Source organism: Salvelinus sp. IW2-2015, unplaced genomic scaffold (genome assembly GCF_002910315.2).
Source record: "Salvelinus sp. IW2-2015 unplaced genomic scaffold, ASM291031v2 Un_scaffold2147, whole genome shotgun sequence".
In the NCBI taxonomy this organism is placed as follows: Eukaryota; Metazoa; Chordata; class Actinopteri; order Salmoniformes; family Salmonidae; genus Salvelinus; species Salvelinus sp. IW2-2015.
This window is the reverse complement of record NW_019943479.1, coordinates 120,579-141,835: the sequence shown is the minus strand read 5'-3', so window position 1 is coordinate 141,835 and position 21,257 is coordinate 120,579. Positions and strand designations below refer to the sequence as shown.

The 21,257-nt window shown below is 43.9% G+C and overlaps 1 protein-coding gene across 1 annotated transcript in view; it reads right to left on the bottom strand.

Annotated features, from left to right (window-relative positions):
* The window catches only part of memo1 (mediator of cell motility 1), a 42,529-nt gene extending 23,743 nt beyond the window's left edge, over positions 1-18,786 (bottom strand). The window contains exon 1 of the mRNA XM_070440038.1: positions 18,244-18,786. Coding sequence (XP_070296139.1) covers positions 18,244-18,304 — 61 coding nt within the window. The 5' untranslated portion in view covers positions 18,305-18,786. The remainder of the gene's footprint in view (positions 1-18,243) is intronic.
* Positions 18,787-21,257: the final 2,471 nt, after the last annotated feature.

The window sequence follows — 21,257 nt, the reverse complement described above, 5'->3', positions numbered from 1 at the left end:
ACTGGAAGGAAAGGCGGCCAAATTAGGAATTGGCTTTGGGGGTGACCAGTGAGATGTACCTGCTGGAGCGCGTGCTACGGGTGGGTGCCGCTATGTTGACCAGTGATCTGAGATAAGGCTGGGCTTTACCTAGCAAAGACTTATAGATGACCTGGAGCCAGTGGGTTTGGCGACAAATATGAAGCGAGGGCCAGCCAGCGAGAGCATACAGGTCGCAGTGGTGGGTAGTATATGGAGCTTTGGTGACGAAACGGATGGCACTGTGATAGACTGCATCCAATTTGCTGAGTGTTGGAGGCTATTTTGCAAATGACATCAAAGAAGTCAAGGATCGGTAGGATAGTCAGTTTTACGAGGGTATGTTTGGCAGCATGAGTGAAGGATGCTTGTTGCGAAATAGAAAGCCGATTCTAGATTTCATTTTGGATTGGAGATGCTTAATGTGAGTCTGGAAGGAGAGTTTACAGTCTAACCAGACACCTAGGTATTTGTAATTGTCCACATATTCTAAGTCAGAACCGTCCAAAGTAGTGCTGGACGGGCGAGCAGGTGTGGGCAGCATGCATTTAGTTTTACTTGCATTTAAGAGCAGTTGGAGGCCACGGAAGGAGAGTTGTATGGCATTGAAGCTCATCTGGAGGTTTGTTAACACCGTGTCCAAAGAAGGGCCAGAAGTATACAGAATGGTGTCGTCTGCGTAGAGGTGGATCAGAGAATCACCAGCAGCAAGAGCGACATCGTTGATATATACAGAGAAAAGAGTCCAAGAATTGAAGCCTGTGGCACCCCCTTAGAGACTGCCAGAGGTCCGGACAACAAGTCTTCTGATATGACACACTGAACTGAGAAGTTTAATCCAATAATTTGAAAAGGCTAACTGATCATTAGAAAACCCTTTTGCAATTATGTTAGCACAGCTGAAAACTCTTGTTCTGATTAAAGAAGCAATAAAACTGGCCTTCTTTAGACTAGTTGAGTATCTGGAGCATCAGCATTCGTGGGTTTGATTACAGGGTCAAAATGGCCAGAAACTCGTCAGTCTATTCTTGTTCTGAGAAATGAAGGCTATTCCATGCGAGAAATTGACAAGAAACTGAAGATCTCGTACAACGCTGCGTACTACTCCCTTCACAGAACAGCGCAAACTGGCTCTAACCAGAATAGAAAGAGTGGGAGGCCCCGGTGCACAACTGAGCAAGAGAACAAGTACATTAGAGTGTCTAGTTTGAGAAACAGACGTCTCAAGTCCTCAACTGGCAGCTTCATCAAATAGTACCCGCAAAACACCAGTCTCAACGTCAACGGTGAAGAGGCGACTCCGGGATGCTGGCCTTCTGGGCAGAGTTGCAAAGAAAAAGCTATATCTCAGACTGGCCAATAAAAATAAAAGATAAAGATGGACAAAAGAACACAGACACTTGACAGAGGAACTCTGCCTGTAATAATACCTGCAATAATAACACTAATTACGTGTTTAATATGATTTTTGAATGACCATGTCATCAATTATCTGTAAGGTCCCTCAGTCGAGCAGTGAATTTCAAACACAGATTCAACCACAAGGACCAGGGAAGTTTTCCAATTCCTAACAAAGAAGGGCACCTATTGGTAAGATGGGTAAAAATAAATAAAAAAGGAGACATTGAATATCCCATTGAGCAAGGTGAAGTTTTTAATTACACTTTGGATGGTGTATCAATACATCCAGTCACTAACAAAGATAAAAGGTGTCCTTCCTAACTGAGTTACCAGAGAGGAAGGAAACTGCTCAGGGATTTCACCATGAGGCAAACGGTGACATTTGTAAACAGTTATAGGAGTTTAATGGTTGTGATAGGAGAAAACTGAGGATGGATCAACCACATTGTAGTTACTCCACAAACCAAATCTAACTGACAGAGTGAAAAGAATGCCTGTATCCAATAAAAAATATTCCAAAACATGGAACCTTTAGCAACAAGGAACTAAAGTAATCCTGCAAAAAAAGTGTTATGTTTGGGGAAAATCGAATACAACACATTACGGAGTACCACGCTCCATATTTTCAAGCATAGTGGTGGCTGCACCATGTCACGGGTATGCTCGTAATCGTTAAGGACTGGGGAATTTTTCCAGGATTAAAAAAAATGGAATGAAGCTAAGCACAGGCAAAATCCTAGAGGAAAACCAGGTTCAGTCTGCTTTCCACCAGACGCTGGGAGGTTAATTCACCTTTCAGCAGAACAATAACCCTAAGCACAAGGCCAAATCTACACTGGAGTTGTTTAGCATGAAGACAGTGAATGTTCCTGAGTGGCAGAGTTACAGTTGACTTAAATCTACTTGAAAATCTATAACAAGACTTGAAAATTACTGTCTATCAATGATCAACAACCAATTTGACAGAGCTTGAAGAATTTAGAAAATAATAAAATGGGCAAATGTTGCACAATCCAGGTGTGAAAAGCTCTTAGACTTACCCAAAAAGACTCACAGCTGTAATCGCTGCCAAAAGTTACAAAGTATTGACCCCAGGGGTGTGAATACTTATGAGATACTTCATTGTGAATAAAAATGTGCTAAAATTTCTAAAAACATGTTTTCACTATCGTTATGGGGTATTGCTTGTAGACGGTTGAGAAAAGATATATAAAAATGTCTTCATTTTTGAATTCAGGCTTAAAAACACATTTACAGTAAGTCAAGGGGTATGAATACTTTGAAGGCACTGTAACCATTAGTTAACTAGAGGCTAACAGAGGCTAACAGAGGCTAACGCGACTATGTTTTCTATTTAGAGTCCGCTCCCATCAATATCCGCAGCGGCGTCAACGTCAAGCTCAGCACCAGGAAGTAATGCGAGTCACCTTAGCCAAATCTTTCCACGACGAGCGAATAAATATACTGGAGCTACGCACAGTGAGTGTTCTGTTGGGCGCTTCTACAATTCAACTACAAGTTTCTGCTGTAGTTGTTTTTGTATTATTTCTGAGCATGGAATCGCTTAGGTGATTGGTTCATGTAAGGCTTGAATAGGAGAAAAGGAGGTATTAGTAAAGAGGGGATGGTGTGGGTGACGGACTGGTGTCTGTTGGATGTGGGTGTTGTGTGTGTGAAGGTCAGTCAGTACACGCATGATATATTGACACGAGGGGGGATGGGTGGATATAGTTCCTTGTTTGAGTGTGTATTGGTGGGGGGAAAAGTAGTAAAATGTTGGCTACTGTGTACAGACTAACCCTGCTGCTGATAACACCAGTTGTAGTACTACATGGTTTACTGTATTGGTTACACATCCTCATGATCAGTCTTCATGGTCTTTCCAGGACAAACAAATCTGCAAGAGGTCGACTATAGAACGCCTAGCATACTCACCACTGTATCTTGCTATAGATATTGCTAGCTGTTGTGTACAGCGAATTCGGGAAGTATTCAGACCCCTTGACTTTTTCCACATTTTGTTACGTTACAGCCTTATTCTAAAATATATTAAATAGACACCCCCCCCCATCAATCTGAACACAATAAAACATAACGACAAAGCAAAAACTGTTTTTAGGGATTTTTTGCAAAAGTATTAAAAATAAAAATAAACTGAAATATGACATTTCCATAAGTATTCAGACCCTTTACTCAGTACTTTGTTGAAGCACCTTTGGCAGCGATTACAGCCTTGAGTCTTCTTGGGTATGAATCTACAAGCTTGGCACACCTGATTTTTCATAATATTCTATTGTTTCCAGTTCTTGTCTGATATTATCTCCAATGTATCGTCCGTGTTAAAAAATAACTGTCTGATTAGGATGAATAATATTTGACAAAACCTTTTTAATTCTATGCGCTAAGCATGTTGCTAGGATTTTTGCATCACAACACTGAAGTGTAAAGGGCCTCCAATTTTGTAAATGGACTGAATCTTTATATGTACTTCTTGGATCCCGTTTCAGTAATATTTTTATTTTTTTATTTTTTTAAATCAGGCCTTCTTGCTTACCATCTGATAATCTACCATTTATATATGAGTGGTTAACATGTTAATAAACGGCCCTCTGAGTACATAAAGAAAAAGTTGTGTATACTTCCACTGGTATGCCATCCAGGTCTGGAGTTTTCCCAACCTTAAAGACTTTAATTGCATCAAGAAGTTCCTCCTCTGTAATTTGGCCTTCACATGAGTCTTTCTGTACAGATGTAATTTTTTTTACATTATTAAATAGAAAACAAATCCTTAGAATTAACTTGTTGGTGGAGACGGAGGAGACGGAAATGAAAACATATGCTTAAAGAACTTCGCTTCCTCTTTCAAAATATTGTTCGGTGAATCATGGATGACTCATTCTATCCAGTTCACTTTATTTTTTAAATAATATATTACACATGATCTTTCTTGAATAAGTTCCTCCATTCCTTTTTTGTTTCTCCTCTAATTTATTCTCTGCCTCTAAAGTACTCTGGTACCGTTTTTATTGCCGTCTGTCCTGTTAGTCCCTCTATTTCCTTTATTAACATGAACTCTTGACCTAAAATTGCTTTTGTTTTAAAAGACGAGTACGGAATTGCATGGCCTCTAAAAGCACATGTCATGACGTTGGGTTGGGGGTAGGTTTACGACAGTCATAAATACCTCTTTCCCCCTTTTTCTCTCTCCCCACTATAACTGATGTGACATAAGGAAACCCATGGGTTAACATAGAGATTCTGGGTAACATCAGAAGTMGGGGYAAATGAACTATATTCTGGTAATCCAACCAACTGWACATATGCGGTGGTACTTAAGGTATATTATGTCAGTTCGGTTGCCCTCTGACACATTCTCATCAATGATAGAATGACATAAACGCTACTGTGAAAAGTCTAAACGTCAGAGGTATCGGATTCACATGGAATTGTTGTTTAATTCAAATGTTTGAATATGACATTGTTTGTGAAGAGGTGAGAATGTAATTTTACCATCCAAATGAGAGATCTGTGTTTTCATAAATGTGGCTTCTGCTCAACCAGGGCCCGCCCCTGTGAAGAGACCTGGGTAATAGACTTTTCAGACACACCCCTCTACCTCCACTATATAAAGGCAGTGACAAAAATGTAACTTCCTGTTCCGGGTATGCTAGGATGACGATCCAGTGTCAGAATGGTTCAGATAATCACTTTAGATGAAGCCAACATCAGCATGGACTTTGATTGCGAATGGTATGAACTTTGAACTCGTGTTCACTACAGAAGTGATATCTCCTAGCCGTTGAGTTGGCAACAGCTGCTACAAACGCAGGTTAGGAAGGAACGTCCGAGTATCCGTCTTCCACACACAAGGGTACTACGAAGTATCCCGTGACTACCAGAGACCAGAGACATCCTCCAAAGGACAGAGGACTCGGGTCGTCGATACGGCCTTCCATCTACCACCAACCTACTGAAGCGCAGCTCAGAGTAATATGATTGCATTTTCCTTGTCAAATGGGCGGTATTTAGAATGCATAAGAAACTATATTTACGAGAGCACAGCTTTTGCCCTGTTCCGAATCTCCCGCTCTTTCACTAAAATCCCGCCCCTTCCCTTGTGTAACAAGCTGTCATATCTATTCCGCCCGCTAGGACGTTTCTGATTGACGTAATTTGTGATCAAGTTATGATTTAATTGTATATGTGTGATTCTTGTGTGATTAGTTAGGTATTTAGTATAAAATAATTAAACCCAATTTTGTATTGCTGATTCAACTTTGTTAGCCAGGATTCTTGCAGACAATCAATGACTCAAACTTTCAGATGAGACTGAATAAAATGACGATTAATGTGACTGTTATTTAGTAAAATTTACAAAATCTTTAAGAGTTTATTCGAAAGATAACAGCTCTATAAAATTCTTTCGTGGTGTCCCCTCTAGTTAATTAATATTTACATGGTTAGTTCAATCAGGTAATATTGATACCGGAGAAATTATTTTAAGAATAGCATGTCATAGCAATCAATCTGGCATAGTCAAAGACACGACACACATTTAGTGTCCCATAAACTATTTTTTTTGTCAGAAAAAGTAAAACTATTCTGTCTGGTTAAAAACAAGTTGGGAGAAATATATTCACCGTCCTTTATCACACAACTTAATCTAAACAATAGATATGATATCCCTTTCTTTTAGCCAGATAAATACTGATAGTATTTCCTTATCTGCTAAGCCATTACAATTATAACTGGCTATACTTATTCCACCATAATACGATAAAGTTTCAATTATATTTATCATAATATGAGTGTCCATTTTGCTGTACCATGATATTTGAACTGCTATTAAGTAAACCTCCAATTGTTCTCCACTATTCCACCCGCTAAACCCCCCCCCCCCCCACCATTCCCATGTTGTTTGTCGTCCCAGTGACTGGCAGACCACCCATCCACCAGGAACAAAATGATGCAGGGAGTTGGTGTATAATTTTAACTTGTATTTCTTGGCAAGTAAAACGTGTTTTAATGAAACAGTAGATTAGTCTGTCAATATCGCAAATAAGTAGACATGGTTTTGTACTCAAGACCAAGTTTATTTACTCTGGAGACCAAGGTGAGTATGCAGGAACAATGACATATACACACAGTAGAAGAAAAATATACTACTAACACCTATAAAAAAAATACTACAGTTCCAAAGGGAATACTGGCATGTACGCTGGCAGTCAGGAAGCATGTTCAGGAAGTGAATCATTTAATAAATGAAAACATAATACAATACAAGAAATACGAACAACGCACAGACATGAAACAGAAACAATGACGCCTGGGGAAGGAACCAAAGGGAGTGACATGTATAGGGCAGGTAATCAGGGAGGTGATGGAGACCAGGTGAGTGTCATTATTTATGCGCTGATACACGTAACGATGGAGACACGTGAGCACCATAACGAGCAGCCTGGTGACCTAGAGGCAATGATCAGATAAATAAATATGCACTGATCAGATTAACAATGATGTTTGTACACGCACTGACCAAATTAAATGCACGACAGTAGACCTGTCCCGACTGCAATCAAAAGTTACAACTGACCACGGAGTAAAGACCCACCTGACCACGGAGTAAAGACCACCTGACCACGGAGTATAGACCCACCTGACCACGGAATAAAGACCCACCTGACCACGGAGTATAGAACCACCTGACCACGGAGTATAGAACCACCTGACCACGGAATAAAGACCCACCTGACCACGGAATAAAGACCCACCTGACCACGGAATAATGACCACCTGACTACGGAATAAAGACCACGGAATAAAGACCCACCTGACCACGGAATAAACACCTACTGACCACAGAATAAAGACCCACTGAACACAGAATAAAGACCATCTGGAATAAAGACCACGGAATAAAGACCATGGAATAAAGACCACGGAATAAAGACCCACTGACCACAGAATAAAGACCATGGAATAAAGACCAAATGACCACAGAATAAAGACCAACTGAACATTGAATAAAGACCAAATGACCACAGAATAAAGACCAACTGAACATTGAATAAAGACAACGGAATAAAGACCTACCTGACCACGGAATAAAGACCCACCTGAAACACGGATAAAGACCATCTGGAATAAAGACCATGGTATAAAGACCACGGATAAAAGACCACTGACCAGGAATAAAGACCACTGACCAAGAATAAAGACGACGGAATAAAGACCTACCTGACCACCGGAATAAAGACCCACTGACATGGAATAAAGACCCACTGAACACAGAATAAAGACCACTGACCACAGAATAAAGACCACGGAATAAAGACTTACTAGACCACGGGAATAAAGACCCACTGACTGGAATAAAGACCCACTGAACACAGAATAAAGACCACGGAATAAAGACCCACTGACCACGGAATAAAGACCCACTGACCAATGTAATAAAGACCACGGTATAAGACCCTGACCACGGAATAAAGACCCACTGACCACGGAATAAAGACCCACTGACCAGTATAAAGACCACGGTATAAAGACCCACTGACCACAGAATAAAGACTACGTATAAAGACCACGTAATAAGACCCACTGCCACAGAATAAGACCACAGTATAAAGACCACGGAATAAAGACCCACTGACCACAGAATAAAGACCACGGAATAAAGACCACGGAATAAAAAGACCAAATGACCACAGAATAAAGACCAACTGACCATGGAATAATGACATTGAATAAAGACCGAACTGACCACGAATAAAACACGGAATAAAGACCAACTGACCAGGAATAAGACCACGGAATAAAAGACCAACTGACATGGAATAATGACCATTGAATAAAGACACGCCACGAATAAAGACCACGGAATAAAGACCAACTGACCACGGAATAAAGACCACGGGGAATAAGACCCACTGACCATGGCATAATGACCCACTGACCACGGAATAAAGACCACGGAATAAAGACCAACTGACCACGGAATAAAGACCCACTGACCACAGAATAAAGACCACGGAATAAAGACCAACTGACCACAGAATAAAGACCGTGATCAATTATGTGAGCAGCTCTACACCACACGGGTCAGTATAACAAACGGTGATTTGACGTGTACTGGCATGATGTTACTGAGCTATATGACTGAGGAGTGTGTGTTTCGACACCCTTGCTCTATAGGGCACAGCTTAGTCTGTATGCAACAGCGCACTGGTTTACTGGGAGAAGAGAATTCCCCTACCCAAGAATGGTAAAGCACTGGTTCTAACAGCCGACCAATCAGCTTGCTGCCGACTCTTAGCAAACTTCTGGATAATTATTATTATTATTATTATTTTTTTTAAATGGTGTTCAACCAGATGCAATGCTATTTCTCTGTAAACAAATTGACAGACTTACAGCATGTACTGCACTGATGATTGGGTGAAATACATTGATAATAAAATTGTGTGAGCTGTACTGTTAGATTTCAGTGCAGCCTTTGATATTATTGAACAACCTGAAGGGATGAGATCAGGAAGTTAAAGGACGACATGTTGCTTACTGATTCAGATCATACGCAGACTGAAAATCAGGACCTCTGCCATGAAAACACCCCCCCACCCCCACCACACCGGTCGCACTATTAAAAAAGGCCTTCCTCAATTGCGGAAAAGGACGACACTTCAGGCCCGAGGAGTGCGTTTCACAGATCTCATCTGCTACACTAATCCCTTCAAGATCTAGCAAGGTTAGTCATCAAAATAGAAAATACCGCGGTTTGGTGACCCACGCTTGTGTAATGAGATACTTGGCGGAGACCTGAAGATGTGTTAATTAGACAAGTCTCTTGCAAGAGTACTCATTTTAAAGGGGTAACGTGACTGACTGGGTTAAGAATGTTCGCCTACTGAGCTAAGACATTGGTTCTGTCTCTTTCGAGGAGGTCAAAGGGTAACCGGTTCGCACCCAGTCAGTCAGTCACAAGATCAAAATTAATTAGGGAGTGTTATGGGGCTATGACAGGGCTATTCACACTCCCGTATAACGTGACTGTAGAGGGGAACAGAAGGCTAAGAGAGTCTTAGCTTTTAGGAATGGGGTCATAACAGCGTATAGCCAAAACGGTTAAAACGCTTGAGCCAAATTCATTGGAAGAAAATATATGAAACTTTGAGAAACTTGAAATGATAGCTTGGAAACTCGAATCAAACAGTGAATGCAAAATGTACCATATTGAAACTGAATAAATATTGAATTTCAAAATGTATTTACACATTTAAAACGGAATGCAGTGTTAATTCAATTCAGTTTCAAACCATGAAATACTAGTTCAATTGATGAATAAAAATTACTAAATTTGTGCATTTCCAAAATATTCAATTCAAATTCAATATCCAAAAAATATTGAATTCAAATGCAGTTTCTGTTGTCACTGAAATTGCTCCATAAGGGGCTCTGTGTTGAAGCCACTGTGCCTCCATCTTGGTACTCCCTCACCATTGTGTTGAAGCCACTGTGCCTCCATCTTGGTACTCCCTCACCATTGTGTTGAACCACAGTCTCCTCCTCTTGTTTTACTCCCTCACAATTGTGTTTGAATGCCATGTGCCTCCATTTGGTACTCCTCCATTGTGGTGAAGCCACTGTGCCTACCTCTTTGGTATCCCTCACATTTGGTTTGAAGCCACTGTGCTCCTCATCTTGGTACCTCACCATGTGTTGAAAAGCCACAGTGCCTCCCCATCTGGTACTCCTCACATTGTGTTGAGCCACAGTGGCCTCTCCAATTTGGATCTCCTCACATGGTGTTGAAGCACTGTGGCCTTCCATCTTTTGGACTCCTTCACTGATTGTGTTGAAGCCACGCTGACTCTCATTGGGTTCCTCACCATTGTGTTGAAGCCACTGTGCCTCATCTTGGTACTCCCTCACATTGTGTTGAAGCACGTGCCTCCATCTTGGTATCCTCACCATGTTTGAAGCCACATGTGCTCCATCTGTGTATCTCCTCACATTGTGTTGAAGCCACTGTGCCTCCATCTTGGTACTCCCTCACCATTGGTATTGTAGCCACAGTGCCTCTCTCATCTTGGTCTCCTCAACCACATTGTATTGAAGCCACAGTGCCTCCATCTTGGTACTTCTCACCATTGGTGTTTGAAGCCACTGTGCCTCCATCTTGGTACTCCCTCCCCATTGTGTTGAAGCACTGTGCCTCTCATTTGGTATCTCCTCACATTGTGTTGAAGCCACAGTGCCTCCTCATTTGGTACTTCCCTCCATTGTGTTGAAGCCACTGTGCCTCCATCTTGGTACTCCCTCACCATTGTGTTGAAGCACTGTGCCTCCATCTTGGTACCCTCACATTGTGTTTGAAGCCACAGTGCTCTCCATCTTGGTATCCTCACATTGTGGTTGAAGCCACAGTGCCTCCTCCATCTTGGTACTCCTCACTCATTGTGTTGAAGCACAGTGGCTCCTCCTCTTGGTACTTCCTCACCATTGTGTTGAAGCCATGTGCCCATCTTGGTATCCTCACATTGTGTTGAAGCCACAGTGCTCCTCCATCTTGGTACTTCCCTCACCATTGTGTTTGAGCCACTGTGCCTCCATCTTGGTACTCCCTCACCATTGGTGTTTGAAGACAGTGCCTCCATCTTGTTACCTCACATTGTGTTGAAGCCATGGCTCCATCTTGGTACTCCTCGACCATTGTGTTGAAGCCACGTGCCTCATCATTGTGGTACTGTGCCCTCACCATTGTTTGAAGCTCAAGTGCTTCTCCATCTTTGGTACTTCCCTCACCATTGTGTTGAAGCCACAGTGCTCCTATCTTGTGTACTCCCTCACCACTTGTGTTGAAGCCACTGTGCCTGCCTCCATCTTGGTACTCCTCACCATTGTGTTGGAAGCACTGTGCTCCATCTTGGTACCTCCTCACCATTGTGTTGAAGCACTGTGGCCTCATCTTGGTACCTCACCATTGTGTTGAAGCCAACTGTGCTCTACCATCTTGGTACTTCCCTCACCATGTGTTGAAGCCACTGGCCTCCATCTTGGTCATCTCCATCAGCACATTGTGTTTGAAGCACTGTGCCTCCATCTTGGTCCTCCTCACATTGTGTTGAAGCACGTGGCCTCCATCTTGGTACTCCCTGCACCATTGTGTTGAAGCCACAGTGCTCCATCTTGGTACTCCCACTTGGTTGAAGCCACTGTGGCCTCCCATCTTGGTATCCCTCACATTGTGTTGAAGCATGGTGCCTCCATCTTTGGTACTCCCTCCATTGTGGTTTGAAGCCACAGTGCCTGCCTCATCTTGGTACTCCTCACCATTGTGTTTGAAGCACTGTGCCTCCATCTTGGTACTCCTCACCATTGTGTTGAAGCCACTGTGCTTCCATCTTGGTACTCCGTCACCATTGTGTTGAAGCACTGTGCCTCCATCTTGGTACTTCCTAACCTTGTTGTTGAAGCCTAGGCTCCATCTTGGTACTCCTCAAACTTGTGTTGAAGCCACTGTGCTCCATTCTTGGTACTCTCACCTTGTGGTTTGAAGCCTCGTGCCTCATATTGGTACTTCCTCCACCATTGTGTTGAAGCACTGTGCCTCATCCTTGGTATCCTCACCATTGTGTTGAAGCCACATGCCTCCTCCATCTGGTACTGCCTCCCATTGTGTTGAAGCACTCAGTGCTCCTCCATCTTGGTACTTCCTCACCATTGTGTTGAAGCCACTGTGCCTCCATCTTGGTACTCCCTCCCTATTGTGTGAAGCACAGTGCCTCCTCCATCTTGGTATTCCTCACCATTGTGTTTGAAGCCACAGTGCCTTCCATCTTGGTACTCCTACCATTGTGTTGAAGCCACTGCTCCTCCATCTTGGTACTTGCCTCACCATTGTGTTGAAGCCACTGTTGGCCTCCATCTTTGGTACTTCTCTCACATTGTGTTGAAGCCAAGTGCCTCCATCTGGTACTCCCTACATTGTGTTTGAAGCACTGTGCCTCCATCTTGGTACTCCCTCACCATTGGTTTGAAGCCAGTGCTCCATCTTGGTTAGCTCCCTCACCATTGTTTTGAAGCACTGTGCCTCCATCTTGGGTACTGCCCTCACCATTGTGTTGACAGGCGCTAGGGATGTGTCTGCCATTCTTGGTACTGTCCTCACATTGTTTGAAGCCACAGTGCCTCCATTCTTGGTACTCCCTCACCATTGTTTGAAGCCACGTGCCTCCATCTGTGGTACTCCCTCACATTGTGTTGAAGCCATCTGGTGCTCCATCTTGGTACTCCTCAGCTTGTGTTGAAGCACTGTGCCTCCATCTTGGTACTCCCTCACCATTGTGTTGAAGCCACAGTGCCTCCATCTTGGTACTCCCTCACCATTGGTTGAAGCCACAGTGCCTCCATTCTGGTACTCCCTCACCATTGTGTTGAAGCCACTGTGCCTCCATCTTGGTACTCCCTCACCATTGTTTGAAGCACGTGCTCCATCTGTACTCTTCTCCATTGTTTGAAGCCAAGTGCTCCATCTTGGTATCCTCACCATTGTGTTGAAGCCACTAGTGCTCTCCATCTTGGTACCTCGCCTCACCATTGTGTTGAAGCCACTGTGCCTCATCTGGTACTCCCTCACACATTGTGTTGAAGCCACTGTGCCTCCTCATCTTGGGCTCTCCTCACCATTGTGTTGAAGCACAGTGCCTCTCATTTGGTACTCCCTCACCATTGTGTTGAAGCCACTTCCTCCATCTTGGTACTCCCTCACCATTGTGTGAAGCACAATGTGCCTCCATCTTGGTACCTCCCTCACCATTGTGTTGAACCACATGTGCTCCATCTTGGTACTCCCTCACCATTTGTGTTGAAGCCACTATGCTCCTCCATCTTGGTCTCCTCACCATGTGTTGAAGCACGTGCCTCCATCTTGGTACTCCCTCACCATTGTGTTGAAGCCACAGTGCCTCCATCTTGGTACTCCCTCACCATTGTGTTGAAGCCACAGTGCCTCCATCTTGGTACTCCCTCACCATTGTTGTTGAAGCCACAGTGCCTCCCCATCTTGGACTCCCTCACCATTGTGTTGAAGCCACTGTGCCTCCATCTGGTACTCCCTCACCATTGTGTTGAAGCCACTGTCTCCATCTTGATACTCTCACCATTGTGTTGAAGCCACTGTTGCCTCCATCTTGGTACTCCTCACATTGTGGTTGAGCACTGTGTCCATCTTGCGTATCCCTCACCGATTGTGTGAAGCCACGTGCCTCCTCCATCTTGGTATCCCTCACCATTGTGTTGAAGCCACTGTGCTCCATCTTGGTACTCCCTCACCATTGTGTTGAAGCCAGGCCATCTGTCCCTCAATTGGCTATTTGACTCCCTCACATTGTGAGCTCCTCATCTGGTACCCTCACCATTGTGTTTGAAGCCAACTGTCCTACTTTGTATCCCTCACCATTGGTTGAAGCCACTGTCGCTCCATCTTGGTACTGCCCTCACATTGTGTTGAAGCCTGTGCCCTCCATCTTGGTTACTCCCTCACTGCATTTGTTTGAAGCCACTGTGCCTCCATCTGGTACCCCTCACCTTGTTTGAAGCCAGCTGCCTCCATCTTGGTACTCCTCACCATTGTGTTGAAGCCACATGTGCCTCCATCTTGGTACTCCCTCACCATTTGTGTTGAGCCACTTGTGCTCCATCTTGGTACTCATCAAATGTGTTGAAGCCACTGATGCCTCCATCTTGGTACCTCACCATTGTGTTGAAGCCACGTGCCTCCTCCATCTTGGTACTCCCTCACATCTGGTTGACTGCTTCTGTATACGTTTGAAGCCACAGTGCTCTCCATCTTGGACTCCCTCACCATTGTTGAGCCATGTGCCTCCATCTTAGGTACTTTCCTACCATTGTGTTAAGCCACAGTTGCCTCCATCTTGGTACTCCTCACATTGTTTGAAGCCACAGTGCCTCCATCTTGGTACTCCCTCACCATTGTGTTGAAGCCACTAGTGCCTCCATCTTGGTACTCCCTCACCATTGTGTTGAAGCCACAGTGCCTCCATCTTGGTACTCCCTCACCATTTGTTGAAGCCACTGTGCCTCCATCTGGTACTCCCTCACCATTGTGTTGAAGCCACTGTGCCTCCATCTTGGTACTCCTCACCATTGTGTGAAGCACTGTGCCTCCATCTTGGTACTCCCACCATTGTGTTGAAGCCACTGTGCCTTCCATCTTGGTACTCCCTCACCATTGTGTTGAAGCCACTGTGCCTCCATCTTGGTACTCCCTCACCATTGTGTGAAGCCACTGTGCCTCCATCTTGGTACTCCCTCACCATTGTGTTGAAGCCACTGGCCTCCATCTTGTACTCCCTCACCATTGTGTTGAAGCCACAGTGCCTCCATCTTGGTACTCCCTCACCATTGTGTTGAAGCCACGTGCTCCTCCATCTTGGTACTCCCTCACCATTGTGTGAAGCCACTGTGCCTCCATCTTGGTACTCCCTCACCTTGTGTTGAAGCCACTGTGCCTCATCTTGGACTCCCTCACATTGTGTTGAAGCCACAGTGCCTCTCATCTTGGTACTCCCTCACCATTGTGTTGAAGCCACTGTGCCTCCATCTTGGTACTCCCTCACCATTGTGTTGAAGCCACTGTGCCTCCATCTTGGTACTCCCTCAATTGTGTTGAAGCCACGAGTGTCATCTTGGTACTCCTCACATTGTGTTGAAGCACGTGCCTCCTCCATCTTGGTACTCCCTCACCATTGTGTTGAAGCCACTGTGCCTCCATCTCGGTACTCCCTCACATTGTGTTGAAGCCACAGTGCCTCCTCCATCTGGTACTCCCTCACCATTGTGTTGAAGCCACTAGTGCCCACTTGGTACTCCCTCACATTGTTGAAGCCACAGTGCCTCCTCCATCTTGGTACTCCCTCACCATTGTGTTGAAGCCTGTGCTCCATCTTGGTACTCCCTCCACATTGTGTTGAAGCACTGTGTCCATTTGGTACTCCCTCACCATTGTTGTTGAAGCCACTGTGCCTCCATCTTGGTACTCCCTCACCATTGTGTTGAAGCCACTGGCCTCCATCTTGGTACTCCCTCACCATTCGTTGAGCCACAGTGCCTCCATCTTGGTACTCCCTCACATTGTGTTAAGCACTTGCCTCCATCTTGGTACTCCTCTCACCATTGTGTTGAAGCCACGAGGTCCATCTTGGACTCCCTCACATTGTGCTCCATCTTGTACTCCATCACATTGTGCCTCATCTTGGTACTCCCTCACCATTCTGTTGAAGCCACTGTGCCTCCATCTGTGGTACTCCTCACCACTTGGTTGAAAGCATGTGCCTCCATCTTGGTACTCCCTCACATGTGTTGAAGCCACTGGCCTCCAATCTTGGTACTCCCTCACCATTGTGTTGAAGCCACTGTGCCTCCATCTTGGTACTCCCTCACCATTGTGTTGAAGCACTGTGCCTCCATCTTGGTACTCCCTCACCATTGTGTGAGTCATGTGCCTCCATCTTGTACTCCTCACATTTGTGTGAGCCACTGTCCTCCATCTGGTACTCCTCACCCATGTGTGGAAGCCACAGTGCCTTCCATCTTTGGTACTCCTCACCATTTGTGTTGAAGCCACTGTGCCTCCTCATCTTGGTAATCCCTCACCATTCGTGTTTGAAGCCACTGTGCCTCATCTTGGTACTTCCACATTGTTGAAGCCACAGTGCCTCCTATCTTGGTATCCCTCACCATTGTGTTGAAGCCACTGTGCTCCATCTTGGTACTCCCTCACTAGTTGTTGAAGCACAGTGCCTCCATCTTGGTACTCCTCACCATTGTGTTGAAGCCACTGTGCCTCCATCTGGTACTCCTTCACTATTGTGTTGAAGCCCAAGTGCTCCTCATCTTGGTACTCCTCACTATTCTGTGAAGCTTCACTGTGCCTCCATCTGGTCTCACTCACCATTCTGTTGAAGCCACAGGCCTATACTGGTACTCCTCACCATTGTGTTGAAGCACAGTGCCTCCATCTTGGTATCTCCCTCACATTGTGTGAAGCCAGTCTGCACTTGGGTATTCCCCCTGTGTTGAAAGCCACTGTGCTCCTCTTGGTACTCCCTCACCATTGTGTTGAAGCCACAGTGCCTCCATCTTGGTACTCCCTCACCATTCTGTTGAAGCCACAGTGCCTCCATTTTGGAAACTTCTCAATTGTAAAGAAATATTTTGGTAGCTATAGAAACGCATTAATGTATTGTCTACATTTGTTTTGACAAATGCATTATATTACAGACACATTATTGCATATGTGTACATGTATCTGTAAATAAAATACAAACAAAAAAAATTATAATAACATTTTCCTAAAGTATAATTTGAGATAATTAATGCTACTGTCCCCACTACAACAAAATTACTTAACAATATGAGATTTTGTCCTTGAAACCTTTAATTGAAATACTGTAGAATTCCATTCATTTCAATGAAGGATTGCTCCTACTGGGGAGTACCAATATGGCCGACCAGTGGCTTCAAAGCCTCTCACTGGCCAATACGTAGCATCAGCAATCTAAGGTTTATATGACCAGGCCATTACATCTCGCCAGGACAGAAAAAAAGAGAAGAAAAAAAACATTGCAGGTTTTGTTGCTCTCAACCAACTGATAGAGAGCGCGGCCTGTTCTTTCCTCACTGCTATCCTACTCAATTAGCCAGCCAGCTAGCAACCCATCTATACTGAACAAAAATATAAACGCAATATATAAAAAGTGTTGGTTTCATGAGCTGAAATAAAGGATCTCAGAAATGTTCCATATGCACAAAAAGCTTACTTAGCTCAAATTGTGCACATTTTTGTTTACATCCCTGTTAGTGAGCATTTCTCCTTTGCCAATATAGTCAATCCTCCTGACAGGTGTGGCATATCAAGAAGTTGATTAAATAACGATCATTACACAGGTGCACCTTGTGCTGGGGACAATAAAAGGCCACTAAAAATGTGCAGTTATGTCAATGCCACAGATGTCTCCAGTTGAGGGAGCGTGTAATTGAAATGCTGACTGCAGGATTGTGCACCAGAGCTGTTGCCAGAGAATGTTAATTTCTCTACCATAAGCCGCTTCCGTGATTTTAGAGAATTTGGCTGTACGTCCAACCTGCCTCACAACCGCAGACCACGTGTAACCATGCCAGCCAGCGTCTGAGACCAGCCACTCGGACAGCTGATGAAACTGAGTAGTATTTCTGTGTCTGTAATAAAGCCCTTTTGTGGGGGAAAACTCATTCTGATTGGCTGGGCCTGGCTCCCCAGTGGGTGGGCCTATGCCCTCCTAGGCCCAACCATGGCTGCGTCCCTACCCAGTCATGTGAAATCCATAGATTAGGACATGAATGTATTTCAATTGATTAATTTCCTTATATGAAGTGTAACTCTGTAAAATCATTTAAATTGTTTATATTTTGTTCAGTATAGCTACTTTCCAGGACACCAGCCCAGAGAGCATAGTCTGCAGCTAGGTAGGCTTGCTATAGTAACCCTGCTAACTAGGTACTACCCCTCACATTAGCCCCAGAAAGACAGGTCTGTAGCTAGTTAGCTAGCAAGGTTAGCTAACCCAGCTAACAACTTCCCTGGACAACAACCCAAACATTAGAGACGAGTCTGCTAGCTAGCTTGGTTAGATAACCCTGCTAGCAACTTCTCTGGACAACAACCCAAACATTAGAGACCAGTCTGCTAGCTAGCTAGCTTGGTTAGATAACCCTGCTAGCTAGCTAACCCTGGTCTCTGGCCCATTCCCCGGTTCAGTTCTATACCTGAGGCGGCGTACCAACTGCCAGCGTGACTTGCTTCTCTGCACACTGTTCGGTTGGACATCTTAACTCCCGAGCTGCCTATCTTGGTAAACCCGGAACCTTGTCAGGTAGAAAAAGTAAAAACTCGGGGGGGAAAAGAACTGGCCAGAAAGAAACCACCAACAAAAACAAACGTCGACTAAGACAAAGAAGGAATGCAAAAAAATAGGAAGTTAGCCAGCCAGCTAACGTTAGATGAAAATACTGAGAAAAGTGAGTCTGTTTGATAGTTAGCCAGCAGCCTACTTTAAAATACACTATTTTTTAAACGATAACTACGGATGAACAAAAGCTCAATGCAGTGTCAGTTGGTTGCCATAAATAACACCATTGACTTGACTAAAACCGGTGTGACATAAATCGGGATAGCTAGTAGCTACTGTGCATCAGATTCTTTTTACGCCTGCTGCTTTCGTTAGGTTAGTGGATCCGAATCGAAGTAACTAACAACCAGCCATTGGCCGGCAGCATATTTTAGTGTACACGGATTCGTAGCTTCTTGATGGCAGGTAAAGGGCGTTGTTAAACGTTTTCTAAAAATGACATAAGGCGGCGTGGATTGGCTGCTCGAAGAGCATACAGAGAAACGATTCGTTAAAAAAATATTGTTAGGCGTGGCTATGACCCAGCTGTAGAAAGAGTCGGTTCACCGGCACGCAAATATGATATATTTCTTAATTTCCTCCCATGAAATACTTAAATAGATATCGTAACAAAGAATAGCTATTACGTTTTGAAGCTATTCAAAAAGAGCCCTTATGCCGTGATATTGTGTACCGCAATGCCGTGACCCGGATTCGAACCGGGGTTGCTGCGGCCACAACGCAGAGTACTAACCACCATACGATCACGGCGAGCTACCAGGGCTGATGTTTACATGAGATCTATCCCCCACATACAACGCGCATTCACCGTATTTTGTTGAACGTGTTGCTTATCCTGTAATTCTCATTTAATTGAAATCATGGTACAAGGTTGATTTTTCTCAATGTAAACCGTGCACTTTTGGGACTTCTTTGGCCCACCTTGGCCCGGTTCCCCGGTTGAGTGGAGATTTCACTTAAGGACCAATGGAATGGTCTAAAATTTACAAACACGGCCCACCAGGGGCACTGGGCCATGCAAAATGGGCGGATTCGATTATGCTGAGCGGCGTTACATCATCAGGCATCTGTGCCACTCGGTCATTTGGTCAACAAGGCCAGAAACATTAAATAAATGTTTTAACTCGTCTTCATTCGGAAAGGCAGATAAAGTTTAAAAGCAATCACTTTTACATGTGAAAACAAAGAATGCTACTCATTACTCCACATGCTCTTAATAAAGTCACTTTGTTTTGAGGCCGATTTCGCAGTGGGCGTTGAATCAATAGGAATACACAATAAATACATCAGAATGTTGCCTTGTAGACTGTTTCATATGTAAGGCTCCTTGCAGACAGCCTACTAGGCAGCGTCCTGATTTATCAGCCTCTGAGGCTGCTATTGAATCTGATAAGCCTGCCAGAAATAGAGGCCACCCAGTGTTGATCATATACATAATGCACTGACTGCTAATCTGCCTGCAAGGAGCTTTACCTATGAAACAGCCTACAAGGTAGAATCCTGATTTATCAGCCACTGAGACTGCTATTGAATTTGATCAAGCTCTGAGGCTGAAGTTGAATCTGATCAGCCTGTCAGAAATGGAGCTCACCCACTGTAAATGTAAATATTATCCATAAAACATGAAGTGTCCCTTACAATTACACACATATCAGTTGTGCATGCTAACAACTAGCACATATAATTAGATAGCTAGCTAGCTAACTAACAAGACTACCTGGCTAACTTGCTAGCTAGCTCGCTCACAAGACTAGCCAAGTTAGCTGCTTGCATGCGATTGGCTTTGGTCTTGGGGGTGGCATACAGCCTGGGAGACAGCGTTGCCTGTCATGTATTGTTTAGGGCTCAGATGCCCCAAGAGCTCTTAGCTCATGGTAAGGAACATCTGGCCTGCTAACATTATAATTTATGAACTGATAACGAGCACCAAACACAAATGAAAGCATGATGTTAGCATGACATGTCTAGTTTAGCAATCAATAAAAACACGTGCTGATCCACAGTGGGCTCTGCCGGCTCAACCATACTGTCAATCTATCATAAATTATTATATTCCTATTTATATAGTTAATCTCATGAGAAAATTATCTCGTGACATTGACAAAACAACTTTTGTTATGTCGTGATCAAGAGATAAATAAATTGTGATCTCGACATAACGAGGCAGTTATTTTTGTATCCATATGTCATCTGTGGGATTCTGTAGTACTTGCATACGTCTCTTCTATAAAACAAAGTAGCCTATCGCCGGCCCAGATTCATACACCAAGGCAAAAAAGGTTGACCAATGCGCAATAAAGGCGGGATCTGCGTTGAATAGTAATGCAGAGTGGGGACTCATTTCCGGATTCTGATTTGTTCATGTTTATTGGCCGCTCGTCTGTCAATCTGTGCAGGACAGTAGGCTGTTCCAGATTGCGAAAATTGAAAATGCGTCAACCTGAACGCACATGATGCAATGTTCCAAATGGTCAAATAAGGTTTTGTAAGGTCATGTTAAGTCATGGAATTTTTTGTTTGTTAAATTAATTCACAAAGGCACACTTTTAAAATATTATGAATCACTTTTAAAAAAAATCGACTTATCAGCCATCATTGGAATGACCTTTTAGTGCATGTCTGTGTGCTGGATGTGAATCAGTGTGAGTGGGCCGTTGCCCGAGGATAGAGCAAGCGATATTTCAGCAGCAGGTATAAAATAATGACAGACAACAGACTAACTAGATAACCAATTAAAAACATAACTTGTAGCAGTTCTCACTAGGTAACTATAGCTACCTAAGCATTCATGTTGACCCCTTTCCGCCAGCACTGTAGATAGCCTAAATAAATCTGTACCGTTGGAAAGCTGGGATTCCCCTCAATTAAATA